The 18,627-nt window shown below is 46.4% G+C and overlaps 1 protein-coding gene across 5 annotated transcripts in view; it reads right to left on the bottom strand.

The window, feature by feature from the left end:
* Nucleotides 1-14,251, bottom strand: part of GRK5 (G protein-coupled receptor kinase 5) — a 219,971-nt gene extending 205,720 nt beyond the window's left edge. For 3 of the 5 annotated variants that reach the window (XM_068548648.1, XM_068548646.1, XM_068548649.1), the window contains exon 1: nt 13,987-14,251. Coding sequence is in view for 4 of the 5 variants with exons in the window: in XM_068548646.1 (XP_068404747.1) it covers nt 13,987-14,038 (52 nt within the window). In the remaining variant the exon portion in view is untranslated. Of the gene's footprint in view, nt 1-1,908; nt 2,044-13,986 lie in introns of all 5 variants that reach the window. The other 2 variants (XM_068548645.1, XM_068548647.1) reach the window with 1 other exon arrangement.
* Between the last annotated feature and the right edge of the window lie 4,376 nt (nt 14,252-18,627).

The raw sequence follows: 18,627 nt of genomic DNA, 5'->3' as shown, positions 1-18,627 counted from the left end.
TCAGCAAAGGGTGGTGCATTGATTCTGGATGCCCCTAAAGAGCAGAACGAGGACCTGGTGGGTTAGCACTGCACCAGGCACACCTGGGCTTGACTGCAGACTTGGGTTTACCATTAGCATTTGGTGAGGCCCAGGGAGATACAGGAAAGAAAACACCTAGTCCCCGCCCTCAGGGGAGTTTACTGTTTAGTGGGTAAAGCAAAAAGCCTATCATTCATATATGTATGAGTTCCTCAACACTAGAAAGATTTGAGCAGAGGGCAGAAACCTACTGCTAGGTAAGTGCAGAGGGTACTACTTGGGGAGCCAGGTTGGAGTTGAATCTCCAAGATCACCTCAGAAGAGAGTGAGAAACCTTTTAGTGCAGTGGTTCCCAAACCTGGCTGATCCTGGGGAGTTTTTAAAATACAGACGCTCAGGTGCTCCCCAGGAGCTTCTGATTTAGAACATCAGGGGCAGGGCTTTGTGTTATAGGTTGCATTGTGCCCTACCCCACAAAAAAAAGATGGTGAAGCCATAACCCTCAGAATGGGACCTATTTGGAAACAGGGTCTTTATAGAGGTAATTAAGTGAAAATGAGGTCGCTAGGGTGGGCCTCAATCTAATATGACCGGTGTCCTTGTAAAAGGGGGAAGTTTGGACCCCGAGACAGATACAGAGGGAAAACCACATGAAGAGACATAACAAAGAGAAACAACCATCTACAAGCCAAGGAACGCCTGAGGCTACCAGAAGCTAGGAGAGAGGTCTGGAAAAGATCCTTCCCTAGCACCTTCAGAAGGAGCGTGGCCTGCCCACAACTTGATTTTGGCCTCCAGAACTGTGAGACAATAAATTTTTGTGGTTCTAAGCCGCCCATTTTGTGGTACTCTGTAGCCCTAAGTGGCCTTAGGGAGCTAATGCAGCCTGGGAATCAGTATTAGAGCAGAACTGCCTCGGAGGGGGGCCGGTCCTCCTTTGGAGGCTGCTTCTGCTCCGGCCCTGCACTCCATGCACACATGGGCTTCCTTCGGTCCTGAGACCCCTCCTCTGGGGAAGGTAGGAGCAGGCTCTGGTTGCTGGAGCTCCTTCCTGCACTCCACGCACACGTGGGCTTCCTTCGGTCCTGAGACCCCTCCTCTGGGGAAGGTAGGAGCAGGCTCTGGTTGCTGGAGCTCCTTCTTGCACTCGGAGATGACAGTGAGCCCACAGCCATGTGCAGACTCATCCAATTAAGGGGCAGCCTTTCTCCTTTCCCTGCGCTTCCAGGCACAGTGAGTCTCCACCGGGCGAGCCAAGAACCCACAAACGCTTCCAGGAAGAAAATGCCACTCTCTCCTCCAACTGTTACAAAAATATTGAAGACCCAGGACCTTGGACTATGCCCTGGAGCCAAGCTTATCTCAGAGGGATATAGAGTGGAGAGGCAGGGCCAGGGGTTTGTTTTGTTTTGTACTGTTTTTACCTGAGCTCTGGATTCTCAAGGTGAGACTCACAGAACCCTCACCCAGGTAAATCACGTGCAAACCTGCAGTCAAAGCAGTTACCCATGGAAAAACCCCCAGAATTCCACAGAGGAGAAAGCTATACCAGCTCAGAGACAGGAGGCAAAGGACACTATGTGGAACCAACAGCAGCACATGTGGCACCTTTGAAAGAATTAGGAAAGGATGTCCCTTCCCCAAGATACATTTATAACTCTACTTCCTCTGAACAATGAACTCCGAACTCCAGGTTCAGATGCCTCCCTAGAGTTACGCAACATACAAACAAACGTGGAAGTCCTTAGAGATGGGAAAAGATGCAGTGAGTTAGCACCAGAGGAGGAAGGGGGAGAAGTGGGTCCTTGCTGTGTGACCTTGGAAAATCACATCACCTCTCTGAGCTTGATTTTTTTCTTTCTCAAATTGAAATAACAATAATAATACCTGCCAAGTCTGACTTGTGGTGCTGCACACAAAAGAGAGAAATATATGGGACTTCCCTGGTGGTCCAGTGGTTAGGGCTCCGCACTTCCACTGCAGGGGGCATGTGTGTTCGATCCCTGGTCGGTAACTAAGATCCTGCAAGCCACACAGGGCAGCCAAACAAACAAACAAACAAACAAAACAAAACAGAGAGAGAGAGAGAAATATGGGCTGTTATCTGAGCCTGTGTTCCCTGCCGGATTCACACATGCAAAACTCAGGGGGCAATTATAAAGTCATCGCCAAGGAAAGTCTTTGACTGAACTTGATTTCCCCAATACAAGCTTTGAATAGCACAGAAAAGATGACTGAACACTCAGAGGTGCGGGTGTTAAACCCCAAAGGTTTCAAAAATATCGCATCACATGTCCTCACGTGTATCATGCTTCTTTCTCATAAGAAAATGTACTTTGTACATCCCTAGGATCACTTAACTCCATTTCAGAAATCATCACTCTTCTTCCCAAAGTGGGGAGTGAGGGATGGTATCTATTAGGCAGATACCACCATGGGGAGTGGGGGGGCTAAGTCTTTAAATAAATGTATAAAGATGTTATAGAATGGGTAGACGATTCCCACACTGTTCACAATATACTTAAAAATTGGAAAACCTAAATGGCCCACTATAGGGGCTTGGTTAAATACATTAATAATGTAATAATGTAGCTACTCCAAAACAAAGACACAGACCCGTTTACAGCCCGATAGCCCTTCAGGGTCTGCTAGAAAACACCCAGCATTCCACTGCAACAACACTCCATTTCCAAAGTCTTTCACAATTTTTCCAAACACACCTTCGTTTCATGGGAAACTATAAACAGAGATATGGGAAGGCACTACAACTTATTGTTGACTGAAAACAGCTGCAGAAGTACGTGGATACTAGGATCCCATTTGTGTCAAATGTATCTGTATGTTCATGAGTGCATATACACAGAGATCTGGGAAAATGTCCATCTAAATGCTGACAGTAACTATCTCTGAGGGATGGAACGGTAGCAAAGGCACATGGGAGGAGGGAGATTTTAACTTTCTTCTTGATGTTGTGCGCTGTTGTCTGCATTTTCTTTAGCGAGCAAGTATGGTCTGTGCAAATGTTTGAAAACCTTCAAATTTAGATAGAATGACTCCTATTGAATTGTGAGTCACCGCGGCACACTTGATTCTTTTGCAAATGTCTCATGCATGTTAGTATTGATGTTCCCACTAGCTGGTAAGATTATTGAGGGCAGCAGCCATGATGGAGCAGAAAGAATGCCAGAGTAGAGACTGGGATTGGCGCTGGGTCCGGGCTGTGGACCTAGCAGGATGCTCCAGGATAAGGCATTTATTGGGTTGTGGCCAAAAGGTTCGTTCTGGTTTTTCTGTAGGAAGTTACAGAAAAGCCCGAACGAACCTTTTGGCCAACCCAATACCTCTCGGAGCCTTCAATTCTTCATCTATAAAATGGGGAAGAATAAAACATACCTCACAGGACTGTAAAGAGTAAATGAAACCGTGGGCACCAAGGACTCTATAATTCCTAAACAATTCTGTTAAAAGGAAGAAGGGGGGAACTCCCCGGCAGTCCAGTGGTTAAGACTGAGCTTTCACTGACGAGGGCATGGGTTCAATCTCTAGTCGGGGAGCTAGTCCAACAAGCCGAGAGGCGTGGCCAAATAAATAAAATAAAAATAAAAATATCTTTATTAAAAAAAAGAAAGAAGAAGGGAAGCTCCATTGCTTCCTGTTCTCCGTTCAGAGCCTAGCATGGTGCCTAGCACATAAGAAGACCTAGCTAAATACTGGATTTATGACCCTAGGGAAGATGCAGAAGCCAATCTAGGGCTATTGCCCTCGGAATTCTGCTGGCAGGGATCCCCAAAGCTCTATATTTGAGGAAGACATTTAGAATGCAGAGACCCACCATAGAAGAATGAAATTATAAGCAGACATAGGTCCACTTCTCTGAATAGGCCTCAAATCCTCGATCCCCTCAGTCACTCCTGAAATGTTTGTAAGCTACCCAAAAAGACTAGCAAAAGCACCAGGCACCAGGACGTAAAACAATTAGCCACCCAATAGTTACCAAAACGTAAACTGAGACGTGTCCTTGAAGGGAACCCGAAGACTAACCCTCACCTTAGTCACCCATTGAACCGTCAAGGAAATCAGGTTTGTTCTTCTTTAATTTGTATTCTGCTATATGTTATAAGAGAATTAAGCTTTAATTTTCAAAAGCCCTCTAATTGGATACTATCGATGGGAAGACATCTGGGGCAAATATCTAGGCCTGGTGCATTCCACCCCAAGCGATGGTTAGTGGTTTGGGGAATGAGTATGAGGCAGAATAACCAGTGGTTACTAATTATTATATAGCACAGGGTGTGGCATCATCCATAAAGCCCCGTCATGTCGACCCCTTCCTCTTCAGAGAGGATTACAGGATTGACTGTTTAGAAATTTCTTCTCTGAGTTAACATACGTTTTCCTTGTCTTAATTGGATCCAGCCTCTTTGCCCATGAGCAAACAGGCAATTTTTCTATAAAGATTCTATCCTTCAAATGCCAGGTCATCAGCCATTCCTGGACCTGGAAGGATCTGTGTTTGGCTTCCTATTTTCTTTCCATTTGCTCAGCCTCGTTCTAGCAGTGATGTGAAAAGCATGTGAAGATTGTGTCCTAAGCTACCTTCGATTTAGCCAAAAAAGGTATGAGTGTTATCAGCATGAAACATCTCCAACCCACACAGAGCCTCAGAATTGGGGAGAACTGTTTGCCCCGAATGTTTGGACTAATGCAAATATTTATTTCTTCCAAAACAAGTAAAAACAAACCACTTCCAATTTGGGGGTCGGGGTGGGGAAGTCTGCCAGACATTTTTCACAGTTAAGACAAACATTTGGAAAACATTTTCCAATTTTCCCTATACCCTTAGTTAATCTTTCTTAACCATGTTGAATCATCTCCTAATTTACCATCTACTGCGACATCAAGGCCACTTCTTGAGGACCTTAGTTTCTTGGCTCTTCCCCCTCCTCCACAAAACTTAGATATATGTCAGTCAATCATTCCCAAATCAAGGTTTGTTGAACACCTACTACGTTCCAGGCACACACTCATCTGACTGACGGCCTCCCTAATCTGTGACTGTAGGCTTAGTGGCATCAACCCACAACAGCACTCGGCTTGAGAATAGTGGGATTTTGAGACATCTTTGCTATTCAAGCCTGCAGCCCAATTCTTTGTCCCCATCTCACCCCCTATTTTTCCTAGAGCTTGGGGTTCCTTCTCGGGGGATGTTATCTAAGCATACTAACAAGCTCTTCCTGAGCGCCCAGACACTGTTAGGACGGAGCAGAGTGCGTTCCTGCACCAGCCATCAGAAAGCTGTTTTTCATGGCCCATTTGTTGACCTTCCTCCAGCTTGTTTCCATTTCACAAGTGGTGCTAAGACCCGTGCCAAGATGGAATTCCATTTTCAAATGAGGTTTCATAAGACCTTTTATCAGATATGCAGACCAATTACACTGGCTGGGTTCTCTCCACCCTGTAGTGGGTCATTCTATCCTTCACCCCCCACTTCCCTTCCTGAAGCGGTTAAATTCGGAGCTTCACCTTCTCTGCAGGAGCAGATCAAAGGCTTGACTCCCTGTCCCCTCATTTGTGCTGCCTCCTCTCCAGCAGGATGTCTCAAGTTTGACAGCAACCCCCAAGGAAGAGACTCTCAGCTCCCAAAGATCCCTGAGAAGTGAAGTTGCTAAGTTAATGCAAAATGCACCCACGGTGCATGGTCTGGTTTCTAAATGCAAATACCCACAAGGTTACCCTTGCGACATGGAAAGGGTTAACCCTGAGAGAGCTTTTCTGGGGAAAAAAGGCTGCTTCACACATTCTCTTTGGGAGGAAGAGGGGGTGTGCCCTGCGATGTGGCCGAGAAACCACTCCAGTAGGTATCCCCCATCCCAGCCCCCTACTTTTTTATTAGTAAAGAAAGCTGCAGAGACATGAGCAGATACCTAAGGTGCATCAGGCAGAGGTGCATGGGGGCAAGGATCTCCCAAGGGGTAGCAAGCACACAAGGAAGGGGAGCTCGGGCAGACGTGACCTGCACGTGGCAAGCCAACATCAGCAGGAACTGGCCTGCCCAGTGCCCATGTCTTGGCCCTGCCAAGGAAAGGGAGCGGCGCTGCCACCACTGACATGTCCCTACCACCGCCCGTCTCGTTGGGGCAATTCTTTGGCTACTCAAGATCCTCCCCAAGCCCTGCCAGGAAGAAGAAGAATGCCAAGAGGCTGACCTTGCTCTTTGGGTGTGCTGGTATGTGTAAGGGAGGGGGGAACGCAGGTAGGAGAACACAGGTGACGGGGCTTCAGAACGGATCGCAGCCATGTGTGCACACACGCACAGGTGCAGGCACGTTTGTATATGTCTCCCCCTCGTCAATCACAGATTCATTCGAGCTGATAAACAGTTCTACTTTTAAAATGGAAACACCGACTGTGAGGACTCACCTTACGGTAGTCATTCACAGCCTAGTAGGAATTACTTTATCCAACTGCTCTCAAATTGGCATTTAGCTGAAGTCAGGGTCTGGAGGGCAATTAGATTCCCATTTTGCCCCTTTTCCCCAGGAAATCTGTCAGAGACCCTCTTTCTCTTCCACAAGTGCAACCTCAGGGCATTTACATTTAGAAACCATACCGCCCAGAGAAATGGGTTTGGTTTTTCAGTTTTCGGTTTTTGTGGGAGTTTGGGGCTTATGTTATTACAGGGGAGGGGAAAGATTTCTTTTGGAATGTTAAAGGATTTTGGAGGGCTTCTCCAGAAAAGTCTGCAATTCAAGTAACCTTGGACAAGTGACTCCCTTTCTTTCCTCTCGCTTTTCCTCATCTGAAAAGCAGGGGTGACCTCTGTTCTGGAAAGCGGAGAACAGATCGGTAGACCCACCGAGAAGCCTTGGGGCAGCCCAGGCCCTGGCCGTCCTGTGGACCTCTGCCACTTCTCAACCTACAAATGTTCTTATCTGTTTATCTCCGTTTCTTTTACTTTCTGCACAGGCCCCAGAAGTTGTCCTTTGAGGTTTATTTCATCATTGCCTTTTAAAAAAATACTGATACTCCACCGACCACAAATTCCTAGAGACAAAACAGGCCCTATGGAAATGAGCCTAATTTATTGCTGACTTCTGCCAGGAGGAGGTTACCAGTCGACTCGCTGGCACAACTTCAGACAGAGTTCTGTGCTTCCGACCCCAAAGAACAGCAGCGCACTGTTTCATTGTTTCAAATAATCATGTTGCTTTCTAAGTGTGTTCTAACTGGGTTGTCCTTAGAAGGTTTCAAATCTCACAGGAAACAGTTTTTAAAGAGAAATCATTTTAAACCGGGTACAGGAATAGTGTGTTCTTGACATCTTTCTCCATGATCTTCTTTCAATCTGGCGTGTTCAAAAGAAAACAGAAACCCTTAAAATTCTTTTACCTATTTTCCCGCTCATTTTAGACCGCCTTTTTGAAATCCATAGAAAGAGGGTTTGTTTTTTTTCCCTTCTTTCTGCGGATTTACTGTACACACAACTTCTTGTTTTTATTAATAAAATGATGGTTTTAAAATATCCTCACCTCAGGAGTTTCGAGAAGGAACATGGGGCCCTGTGCACATCTATAACATGCACTTAATTTAAATCAGGACAGTCACTTGGTCAATCTAGGCAAATTTCCCAACAAGATATGAAAAAAAAGGGGGGGAGGAATATGGGTGGCTTACTATCACTACCAACATCTATAATTGTCCTTGAACTGCATTTTTCTCTGAAGTGACTCAGTCCTAATCCCTGATCCCCCAGCCCCACAGCCCCTCCTGTTTCTCCCCCTCCTTCCCCTCCCTCTCTCCTTCTCCTCCTGCCCCATTTCCTCTCCTCCCCTCCCTTACCTTCTCCCAGTTTTCATGTCAGAAGTTATGGGGTTATCACACTCATTTAATTCAAGGTGTAAAACTCCAGAGAAGCTCTGTCCAAGTGAACTTTCTGCAGTGCTGGGAATGTTCTACATCTGCACCGTCCAACAGGGTAGCCACTAGCCACATGTGACTGCTGAGCACTTGAAATGTGGTTGGCACGCTTAAGGAATGGAGTGTTTCACTTTAATTAATTTAAATGTAAATAGTCACATGCAGCTAGTAGCTACCATGTTGGACAGCACATCTTTAGAGGACTAGACAGACGCCTTTAACACTTTCAGGTCATTCCAGGCTCCACCAGAGGACATGCTCAAACCAATTCCAAGAAAAAGCCAGAAAGGAAGGCGGCGTCCACCATCTTTACTCCTGAACTGCAGCCCATCAGCCCTGCCCAGGCTGCTGCCCTAGGAAGACCACCAAGGTTCCACCTGGAAGGCACCTCTGCACACCACCTTCCTCTTGGATCTTCTCATTCCTCAACCAAAGGGTCCTCTTGCTATTGTTTTGAGTGGTTTCCATTTGTAGGAACTGACCGTCATAAAAACACAGTATCTTGGAAAATTAGCAGTTGTCTTCCAGATTCGGGCCTATCCCTCAAGTATGACCTCTGAATTATCCTTAAATCATGTTTTGGTCCCTCAGGCTAGTGTCCAAGTTCTAGGCACAGCAGAGTCAACAGAGAGTTCCCAGCTAAGCGGGTCACACCACAGACAGCTTCAGCTCTCTGGGGGAAAAATCAGGTTCTACTCAGATCTGATTTATCAGTTTAAAAGCCTAAGAAGATAAAGATGATGCCCAATTCCATCTCTTCACCCACCTCCAGCTGCATCTCAACAAGGGCTGAACATCCAAAATGTCACCTCCAACAGGGTCCTTCAACAATCAAATGCTGAATGAATGAATGAATGAATGAATGATTTTTACCCTTGTAAGAACTTCAGAAGACAATTTAAGAATGGTTAACCCAAAATGAGAAACTGGGGGAGGGGGCAAGGTCTAGTCAGGACATAACTGCTTTCTCTTTAAAAGGCAGCACAATTTATACCAAATGGGGTGCTTCCTCCAGTGTCTGAATGGTACCAGATGGAACAATATTGTCTTTACCCCCAAAAGATAAAATTTTAAGCTTTACTTATGGATTAAAATCTTTTCAATGTTTAGGATATTTTTAAATAAAAATTTTCACTGAAATGTAATAGGACGTGTTTCAAAGTAGAAATCACTCTTATTATTTAAGCCCACATAATCTATTTTAATCATTTAAAATCACATCTTAAAACCCTTTATCTTCACTATTCTATTTTGAAGTGAGGTGTAGGGGCTAGGGGTTGTAAGACTGAAGAAATTCCTGATTTCCTTTTCTATGTGTCACCTGTTTTTAGTCACTTTCTATTGTTTTCTCACATTTCACCTCTGAATTGCATGATCTACTGCAGTGAAATCTTTTTGCAACCATAAGCCTTTTTTATTTCAAAAACGACTAGATACTATAATACTTTACCTTGAGCTACAAATATACTGGCAACAAATATTAACGTTAAATATTACCCGCAGTCCTGGAACCATTTCATTAGAACACTGTAAGTTCCCAGGCCTGGGTTGAATGGCCCTTGGTAAAGGTGAATTTGGTCCTATATTGAGCTCCTTCCTGAAATTCACTTGGATGTTACCGAAGTCTTCAGCCCACACCCAAAGGGTATCATTTGGCAAGCCACTACAAGAGTTATGGCTGCTGAAGACATAATTTAAACAAGGATTAGTTTGGAGACTGGAAGAATCAAGCGTTTTGGAGTGTAGAATCTGACAAGAAGCGGCTAAGCTATCGGAAGACGATAGTCTTATGGGCATTTATCTGATGGTTTTAAAAACAGGCAGCTGGATTAAGTGAAATCATCACTGGAAACCTTTCTGTAGGAAAGCAAGGCCTCTGAAAACAACTGCTTTTGGTTTCTCCACCTCCAAGTTGTCAGTACTGAAAAGAAACTCAGAAAAAGTAAAAGGCAGTTTCATTTAATGACAGCTTTGTACTTAATAGGCCCAGCAGCTTTTACACACGCTGAGCAGCCTGCACCCAGGACGCAAAGCTGCCGCTCTTCTGTGCGGGAAGATTGAAGCGAGAAGCCACGGGGTGGATTAAGTACGGCTGCCGATAGCAGTAGGAGGGCTGCGGGCTTCAGAGACATCCCAATGTTCTAATAACGGAATACAATGATGTTTCGGTTTTGTCATCGTGAACCAGGGTGCAAGGGAAAGAGGGAAGAGAGGCAACAAGGGCTTTCGGCCCCACTGTGGAATGCTGAGTCTGTCTGGGCAGAGCCTGCCCCTCGCCGGCTGCATGCGGGTCCCCTCTCCTCTCCAGCCCTCCCCAGCCTCTGCTGTCACCTTTCCCCAGGTCCCCAATCTTAATCATCAGGAAGACCCGGGCCAACAAATTTACAGAGATATCTGAGTCAAAGGCTCTGGCATATTCTGGTTTTTGACATCCTGACCAAGGGCAAAGTCATTATGTTTTTGACTTCTCAGTTCCTGTACTCAGTGCCTGCTACTATCACGCTCAGGAAAATGTGATCAATACTCCCTCTCTGTCATCTTTATTGATCAACTATGGCTACTGCTGGCCTGTAAAGAAAGGAAAGGTGGGCCTTTACAAAATTTCTGCTCCACACCATTCACTCAGGAGTGAGGCAACAGATCTAGAATATGACAAAAACACAAAAACCTTTACTGCAACAATAAAACCAAAAGGAAACACACAAAAGGGCCTCTGCAAACACTCTTTCTCACTACTATTATTTCAGCACTAGCACGCTTGCCAATTTTCTGAGATTCTGAAATGTAAATAGATAGACAGATAAAGTTAGTCTGGGTCTCTTTTCATTAAATGCTTAATCACTTAGCTCATTTCCATAAATTGGCATGAATTCAGTCTCAATTTCTTTCTTTTTTTCCTAACCACCCACTTTTTAGGAGAATAAGCTGAAGTTCCTAAGAGTGATCAAGTTGATGCTTTCTCATGAGACCAGAACAAAATACATTTGGGCGGTTTAAAATTTTGAACCCAGATCTCTATCTTATTTCAAAACAACTGTCACAAAGGTGCAATCTGCCTTCCTATGTTTTCTAATTACTAACAATGAATCATTTTTACTCTAATTCACTTATAGATTTTCTATCTTATTGCTATATTCATTTTTTCACTTTATACATGTATTATTATGGTAAGAATCTGAACTTACAATGAATTTAGAAGACATCTGCCTTTAAGAATGTGTAACAATAACAAAGATAGGCCCCAAAATTACCCACCAACATGGACAACTACAAATTCCTTTATAGCATTTGCAAAGTATGTCTGTCTTTCTTCAAGGCCTGTTTCTCTATTGTTTGGGACAAATGTGACTTTTACTTGAAAGCCACATTTTAAATTGTTTACAATGGATTTTGTTAAGTGAACTAAATTAAATTTCGTATTTACCAATCATATTTCTCATCTAAAACTATTCACAAGAATCTTCAAGAAGTGATTTTAAACATTCTAAACAACTCAGATTTTTAAAGATACTATAAATTTTATGTTAGATCTTTCACTAAACTGACTAGAACTTTCATTTATGAATATCTGGGTAATATGATTATTAGGAGAATTAATTTAAAAGAATGACTTCAACTACATGAGAATTGAAAAGAGAAAAATAAATTGCTTTTATTTCTAAAAGCTTCTACATTAATTAGAATATACGTACTCAAATCTTTAATAAAGACCCAGCAAGAAGAAAGTGGAAGCACTTAAAATCATGGATTCTCTTTAGACATATGAGAGAAAGAGGGGGAGAAACGCAAATTTCAAAATGAAGTTTCCATGTAAGCGATTAATTTTTCTCATTCACGTGTCAGTTTCTCCGTATCCTTAGAGGCAAGGCCCCCTCCGTTTCAAAGGCGTCATCAGGAGCCTATTTTCTCACCATGAGATGACTACCAAACTCTAAAAGAGAAATTGAAAAGACTTTAAAAGGAAAAGGAAGTGAAAGGCACATTCTTGGGAACTTTTAATCACTGTAATTCGGTCATTCCATATAAGCCTCCAGACTGTAGCCTTCTTTCCTAAGGCTCTGAAAAAACCGATTTGTTAACCTGACAGACAAAATTATCAAGCGGTGAATTCATTTTGGTGAAAAAAAAAAACAAACTGGGGAGACCAAACTGGGGGAGAAAACTGATAATACTTTGCCCACTCCAAGCAAAACATTTTAAAAGAAGCAACCAAATGCTGAGAGAAGAAAAAAGCAAGCTCCAGGCAAACGAATGTGTAGAGCAGCAAATCTAGGCAGCACAATTCCCCAGGCAACAGGAGAAACCAGTGAAACTTGCAAAGCCTCCAGTACCATCATATCCAATGATTTCCCAGGAAAAAATTTCAGAATGGAGAGAGGGTGAAAACTTTCCCAGCCCCCGAGGCCTGAGATGTACAACCATATTCCACCACTAGGTGGCGGCTGCTAAGGCTGGGAGCGGGGGAGGGGGACTGTTTTGTCCGCTTTTCCCCCTCCAGGACTCACTGCCCCGTTCAGGAGAGAGCCCGCCAGACCCCACCTTGATCCAATTTGCTAAAATGTCCCGTTAGGAAAACAGAAAACACTCATGCTTTAGAACCTGAAGTCACCAAGTAACAGCCTCTCTTAAAAGTCTGTTCACACCAAAGCCGAGCAATGGGTGGGACAGACCTGCACATTTTCAACTCTGCTGGAGTTTTCAAAGCAAATCTTCCAGGCTGCTGCTTTAGAGACAAGTGACGCCGAAATTACGACGTGAGTTGCTGAGCTGTGCATCACCTACTCACACATCGTGTACAGTGCCACAAGGTGATGGAACCGTCTGGATAAACATGAATCGTTTTATTGTTGGCCAGAAAGTCTTCCTTCATTCATTAAAGTGGGTGAATGAAAATACTAAGAAGTAAATAAGGCGTTTTCGTGGGCTGCTCCCCGAATATCCTTCTGAAGTCAAGACCTTACGTAGACTGCCTACTACCTTGGGTGTCAAATAAAGCCTCCTCCCACGAAAGGGAAAACCACTTCCACTTTCATAAAAAGGCTGCATCCAGAGCTCAAATCCTGGCAAAAGAGATGTTACATAAATTCCAGGTGTTCCTAAATATGTATGTTTACACGCACGCAATCATTTTAGGAAGCATGTAAGTTTCTGGGCCACTTTCTCTCTTTTTCTTTTCTTTCTTTCTTTTTTTTTTTCCCCAACTCAAGGAAGAGTCAGAAAGTGTGTTTATAGTCTCGACTTAGGTTCTTACCCACTCCATTTAGACGATATTTCCTGATAGCCTAACACAGAAAATCTAATGATTTGCATCCAAAACGCATCTAAACACTTGGCACACTTACCTTTCTTTCCTCAATTGAGCCCAAAACCAAAAAATTCACTTACCTCTCCTCCTCCACAAAGTGGGGGGGGGGGGGAACCCACCCCTGAAATCCTGAATTATTTTCTAGATGAGTTGTACAGCCATCCTCTCGTTACTCTATGAACAGGCTAATTCCTCAACATCTTACTTTGCCTTTAAAAGGCTTCCTTCCACATGACGGGATTTCCCTAAGAAACATTCCCAGCGGATGGTTTCCAGCAATAGCCTATATCAACTCAGCCTGCGCAAGCAAAGGCTGGCTTCTAATAATTCCCCCCCTACCCCCCCACCCCGAATTCACTCACAGAACCATCCCGGGCCGACTCGGAAAAGCTATTTTATTTGCATGTTTGCCCATCTCTTCCTGAATGAAAGCCTTTCCAACTGACCTTTCAACAGCTGCCGAGATGGCACTATCTGTAAGGTTAGAGCTGGAAACTAGAGGATATTTTAGCATCTTAATCCCTGCAACCTCGACGTTTCTCCTTCTCTGCCCAAGTCCAGATTCCCTGAGCACAAGGGCAGGAACCCTGAAACGTTTGCAGAGCAGCTCTCCGAGGTGTCCTGCTCCCGACCAACTCACTGCGGGCATGCTGCACACGCCAAGCCCCAGCCCACACGCCGCCCGACACCGGCACCCCGGCCCGCGGCGAATGCGCCAGGCTCGCACCAGCCCTGCCTCTTACCTTCCCTGGCTTTCAGCAAGACCGTGTTGGCCACGATGTTTTCCAGCTCCATTGACAGTCGGCGGTCAGCGAGGGAGCCGGCCGGCGGGGCTGTCAGCGCCTGAGGTGCTGCCGCTGCTGCTGCCGCTGCTCGGGCTGCTGCCGCTGCTGCCGGAGCCGGGAGCGAGCAGCCCGCCTAGCCTACCGCATTATTCCTGCTCTTATCCCTCGGAGTTTCCACCTCTGCAAAGAGGAGCCGCCGCCGCCGCTTCTTCCTCCCTCTGTGTCCCCCCGCCCCCCTCCCTCAACAGTCTCCCCCCCCACCCCCCACCCTCCGTGTTTCTCTGTCACTCCATTCTCCTCCCCTCGGGCTCCCTCGGATGCTTTAATGCCTCGGATGCTTCTGCCTCCCCTCGGTCCCTCCCGGGGGTGTGGTACTAGCAGGCTCGGGCGGCCGCACTGCGCAGGCGTCAGGCCGGGCCGCGCCTCCCGCTTCGGCGCTCGCGGCGCGGGGCCTGCTGGGACTTGTAGTACGCCCAGGGCCCTGCGCTGGGGCCGGGCTGGCGCGCGGCTACCAGAGTCCCAGAGCCGCCCCAGGACGTGGCCTCGGAGTTAAGGCGGGGGTGCCCCAGGGCTGCTAGGGGTGGCGGGCGAATCAAAGGCGGCCCGGCCGAGCCGAAGCCCCCAGTCCTGGGGCCCGGACTCGCACGTCCACGCCTGGGGCTCCCGCTCGCCCGCTTCCCGCACTGCCGAAAACCCAGAAAGCGAAGTGCACAGGCCACGGCGGCGGCGGGCGAAGCGCCGCGGCCGGGCAGGAGTCGGTGCGGGTTCTGGCCTCCCCTCGTGGCCTGCTCGGGGTGGGAGGGAGGTCAGGCCGGCCCGACCGCACGCCGCAGCCCGCTTCCTCCGGGGCACGCCGGGCCCACGCAGGGGCTGCCGCCCAGAGGCGGCGAGGCGCGCCCGCGGGCCCCGCACGCGGCGGCCGGCCACTGTGCGCCGGAGCACACGCACACGCGCTCGGTGGCTGACAAAGGTGTACTTTGTTTCCTCCGAGGGCGCGAAGGGGTCTGCGAGTCGGCGGTGACCCGGCGCTGGCGGCCGCGGCCGTGGCCGCGCAGTCCGAGCACCCCCCGGCGGCCGCGGGGTGGAGGCGCGGCGGCGGGTCCAGGCGGACGACGGCCCCACGCCCCCCACCGCCTCTGCGCCCGGGACGTCCGGCTGCGACTCGGGGGATCCGGGCGTGGGAAGTGGTTGGTTCTGCACATAACCTGCCTTCCAGCACGCGGGGCCCGCAAATCAACGATCCTCATTACCACCAAACTCATTCAGATTAATAAAAATGCAGACGGAATCGCCGGAGTCAGGAACGTTAATAAGTAACAGCACCCAGTAAGTGTTGGAAATTCGTTTTCAAATTCCGGGATTATTTATCTTGGAGCTCTTAGTGCCTTTCCACCGTACCCTCAGAACATCAGACCCCAGATCTGCACTCAGCGTTGCTTCCTTGCTTCCTCTGAAGGCCTCACTCCTGGGAAATGGGCCCTGGGACACCCAGGGTCTGCGACAAGTGACCTCCGATCTGGGGGAGGGGCGGGCTGACCCCAAGGAACAATGAGGCCTTTGCCTCATGCGCATCTTGCTTGCCGGATATCCGTTCAGAAGCCGGCTCTGGGCCTTCTCTGTCCAAAAGGAGGAAACCTTACATCCCTAGGGCTGCCAGGAAGTGGCAGGGAGGTGCCGAGAGAAACGGAGAACAATTATTATGCATTGGAGAATATAAAGAAATGAATAGACTTTCCAGGCCTTGGAAACTAGGATGGTCCCCGATTCTAACAGCACAGGATTGTCGTTTTCTGATGGAGTGTATCCATCACCACCACTTCTAGTGTCTGGATTTGGATCAGTGGGTCTCCCTGTGCCTCACTTATCTTGTCTGCAAAGTGGAGAGGGACAATAACAATTTACCTGTCAGAAGGCAGAGAGCTGAGCAGATGATTTCTTAAGCATCTTCCACTCCAGGAATTACTATTCTAAGCATCCCGGGCTTCGTTTGGGCTGCATATCCACCTGCCCAGAGCCCTAACTTACAATGGAAGAGTCTAGAGAGATGGAGAATCCTAGAGCTGGCAGCATCTCAGAGCTCACCAACCACGGTGGGCCCTTGGCACTTGCTGGCAGCCTAAGGCCTGATGCAGCCCAAAGTTTACTTATTTGACTGACAAAAACAAAAAAAAACTAACTAAAATTGAACGCCTTTAGATGGCTTGTGCTCCACAACAGCCTTCTCAAGCTTTCATGTGCACACATCACCTAAGGGATCTTGTTAAAATACAGGTTCTGTTTTGCTTAGGCTGAGGAGGATCCTGCGAGTCAGCTATTTCTAACCAACTCCAAGGTTCTATCAATCCTGCTGGTCCGTGGACCACAGTTTGAGTAAACTCTACAATTAACCGTAATCCCCACCATTCTTTATTGTCTTATACTCAGCCCAAGTCACCACTGATTTTACCTATCTGGCCTCTACAGACTATTGAGTTTGCAATCCTGGAAAATTCCTGCCTTTCCTTCCCCCCTCCTCACTTTACAGTTGCAAAACAGACCCTTAGAGAATAAGTGGGTTCAGCATGGTCATTCAGCAAGTGAAAGTCTATCTACTTCTCTCTCTGCTACAAGGCAATATGTCCTGCCTACAAAATAAATAGCTGTACTTCAAGTACCTGTGCCTCTATGAAGAAATTAGGACATTCCAATGCAAGAATGAAACGATAATGGCTAGCTTTACTGGATACCAGCTGTGGGTCAGGTGCTGTGCTAAGTGCTTTATGATTAATTTCAGTAAACACAACATCCAGATGGGGTAGAGAACACAGCTCCATTTTATAAATAAAGTCACCAGCTTAGGAGAGGTTTTATAACTTGCCTAAGGTCACACAACTAATAAGCAGAAGACCTAAGATTTGAACCTAGCAGTCGGACTCAGAGTCTATGCACTTAATTTCTGGCTAGCAGGCTGGCTGGCAGAGCTGGGTTGCAATTGTTCTGTTTGGCTGCTAGAGTGAATTTAAATTGTACTGCAAGAGGCAAAGCAGGCAGTTGGCTAAATGCTTAAGACTTAAGGGGGTGGGGGGAGTCCATTCCAGTCCATAACACCACCATTATTGCTTCATTCCTTTCCATGAACTGCACTAATGACTCACAGTGCTCTTGAAAAACGGGTTTGATTCAGGAAGAGTTTAAATATCAATAGGTAAGCTGGGAATCTTGCTGGCTGAGAGGAAGAAGAGAAATCCAAATGGAGGGTGGTGAGTTTGAGAGGGATGGGAATATGCCATAGACTAATGCTGACTTCCCAATCCACTCAAGGTCAGCTGAGCTGGAAATGCCAAAGAAACAGGGTATCTTCTTGTTCTTCTGTCAGCACCTGTATTGTGTGGATAAAGCTGCTCTGTCAGAGTTCTTGTAAATAGAAATCAACTATTCTGAAAGTCACAAACCTATCTTTGTCCCCAGATATGGATTGCTTTGCTTGAATAATCAAACTGGCTTTTTCAATAGTGCTGGAGCTGGAGTTTCCATCCCTTTCCTTGCCTCACAGCTTTCTAATCATCAGGAAACAGCTGGAGAGACAGTGCTTTCATTCTCCCACTTCTTCTCTCCATCTTCAAAGTTCACCTTTATGTGCCGAGCACGGCAGGGAATACAAAGCTGATTTCCCAGGAGAGCTCACACTAGGAAAGCAAGCAAACTGGGAGGAAAAGCACTGAGATAAAATGGAATAAGAGCCACTGTGGAGACAGACACAAAGGACTTTGGAAACAGAGAGGAAGTGATTCCCAGGCACCTAGGAAGATTCTAGGAGAGGAGAAATGAGAGCTGACAGTGGGATTGGAGGCATGGGGTTTCCTGTTATGTTCCCTCCCCTCTAGAAGTCCCTTCACCCAGTGGTGACCAAATTTGACATTAAAAACTTTGCAATGCTGTAGACCACCTACTCTTCTTCTCTTTACTTAATATTTTTCTTTAAAGTCAAGTTGCTTTAAAAAAAAATTTTTTTATTATCCTAACCAAAGCATTTTTGAAATGTGAGTAGTAGTAGAAATATCACACTTTGGAAAAAACTGACCTCCAAGCAACTCATGGGACCGTAGCAGCCTTTGGTTTCAAGATAAACTGGCTGATCGTAATAAGTCTGTTGGGAGGCTTCACCCTGGTGTTGCCAGATAATTATGATCTATAGACATCTAAACGCCCAGCTTGGTAACAAGACTTTACAGGGTCATCAGTGGGGGTCTCAACTGCAAGTTCAGAAAAAAGATTCCAGCCACACGTGATCTCTGTGCTCCTGACACTATAGCAGTTTAACATGATCTTCTTTAGTGAGAAGGAAAGGCCTCTTTCCTGGTGCTATGTTCTGTTAGGAGGGTCCCCACAGTAGACTTACCTGGGCCCTGAGTTGTTACAAAGTTGTTGCCTCCACTGCATGGAAAGGAAACTGAGCCTGGGAGAATTAGGTCAGTTGATAAGTGGATGGCAAGGCTAGTTTTTTAGGTAAGTGTCTGCCTTCCCTACTCAAAGGCCTGAAATGTGTCTTTTTCATCTTTTGATTCCATTCTCTATAGAACCTAGTAAGTACCTTACGCACAGTATTTGGCAATGTTTGCT

Source organism: Eschrichtius robustus, chromosome 7 (assembly GCF_028021215.1).
Source record: "Eschrichtius robustus isolate mEscRob2 chromosome 7, mEscRob2.pri, whole genome shotgun sequence".
Taxonomy (NCBI): domain Eukaryota; kingdom Metazoa; phylum Chordata; class Mammalia; order Artiodactyla; family Eschrichtiidae; genus Eschrichtius; species Eschrichtius robustus.
The sequence above is the reverse complement of the archived record's forward strand: the minus strand, read 5'-3'. Positions and strand labels throughout refer to the sequence as shown.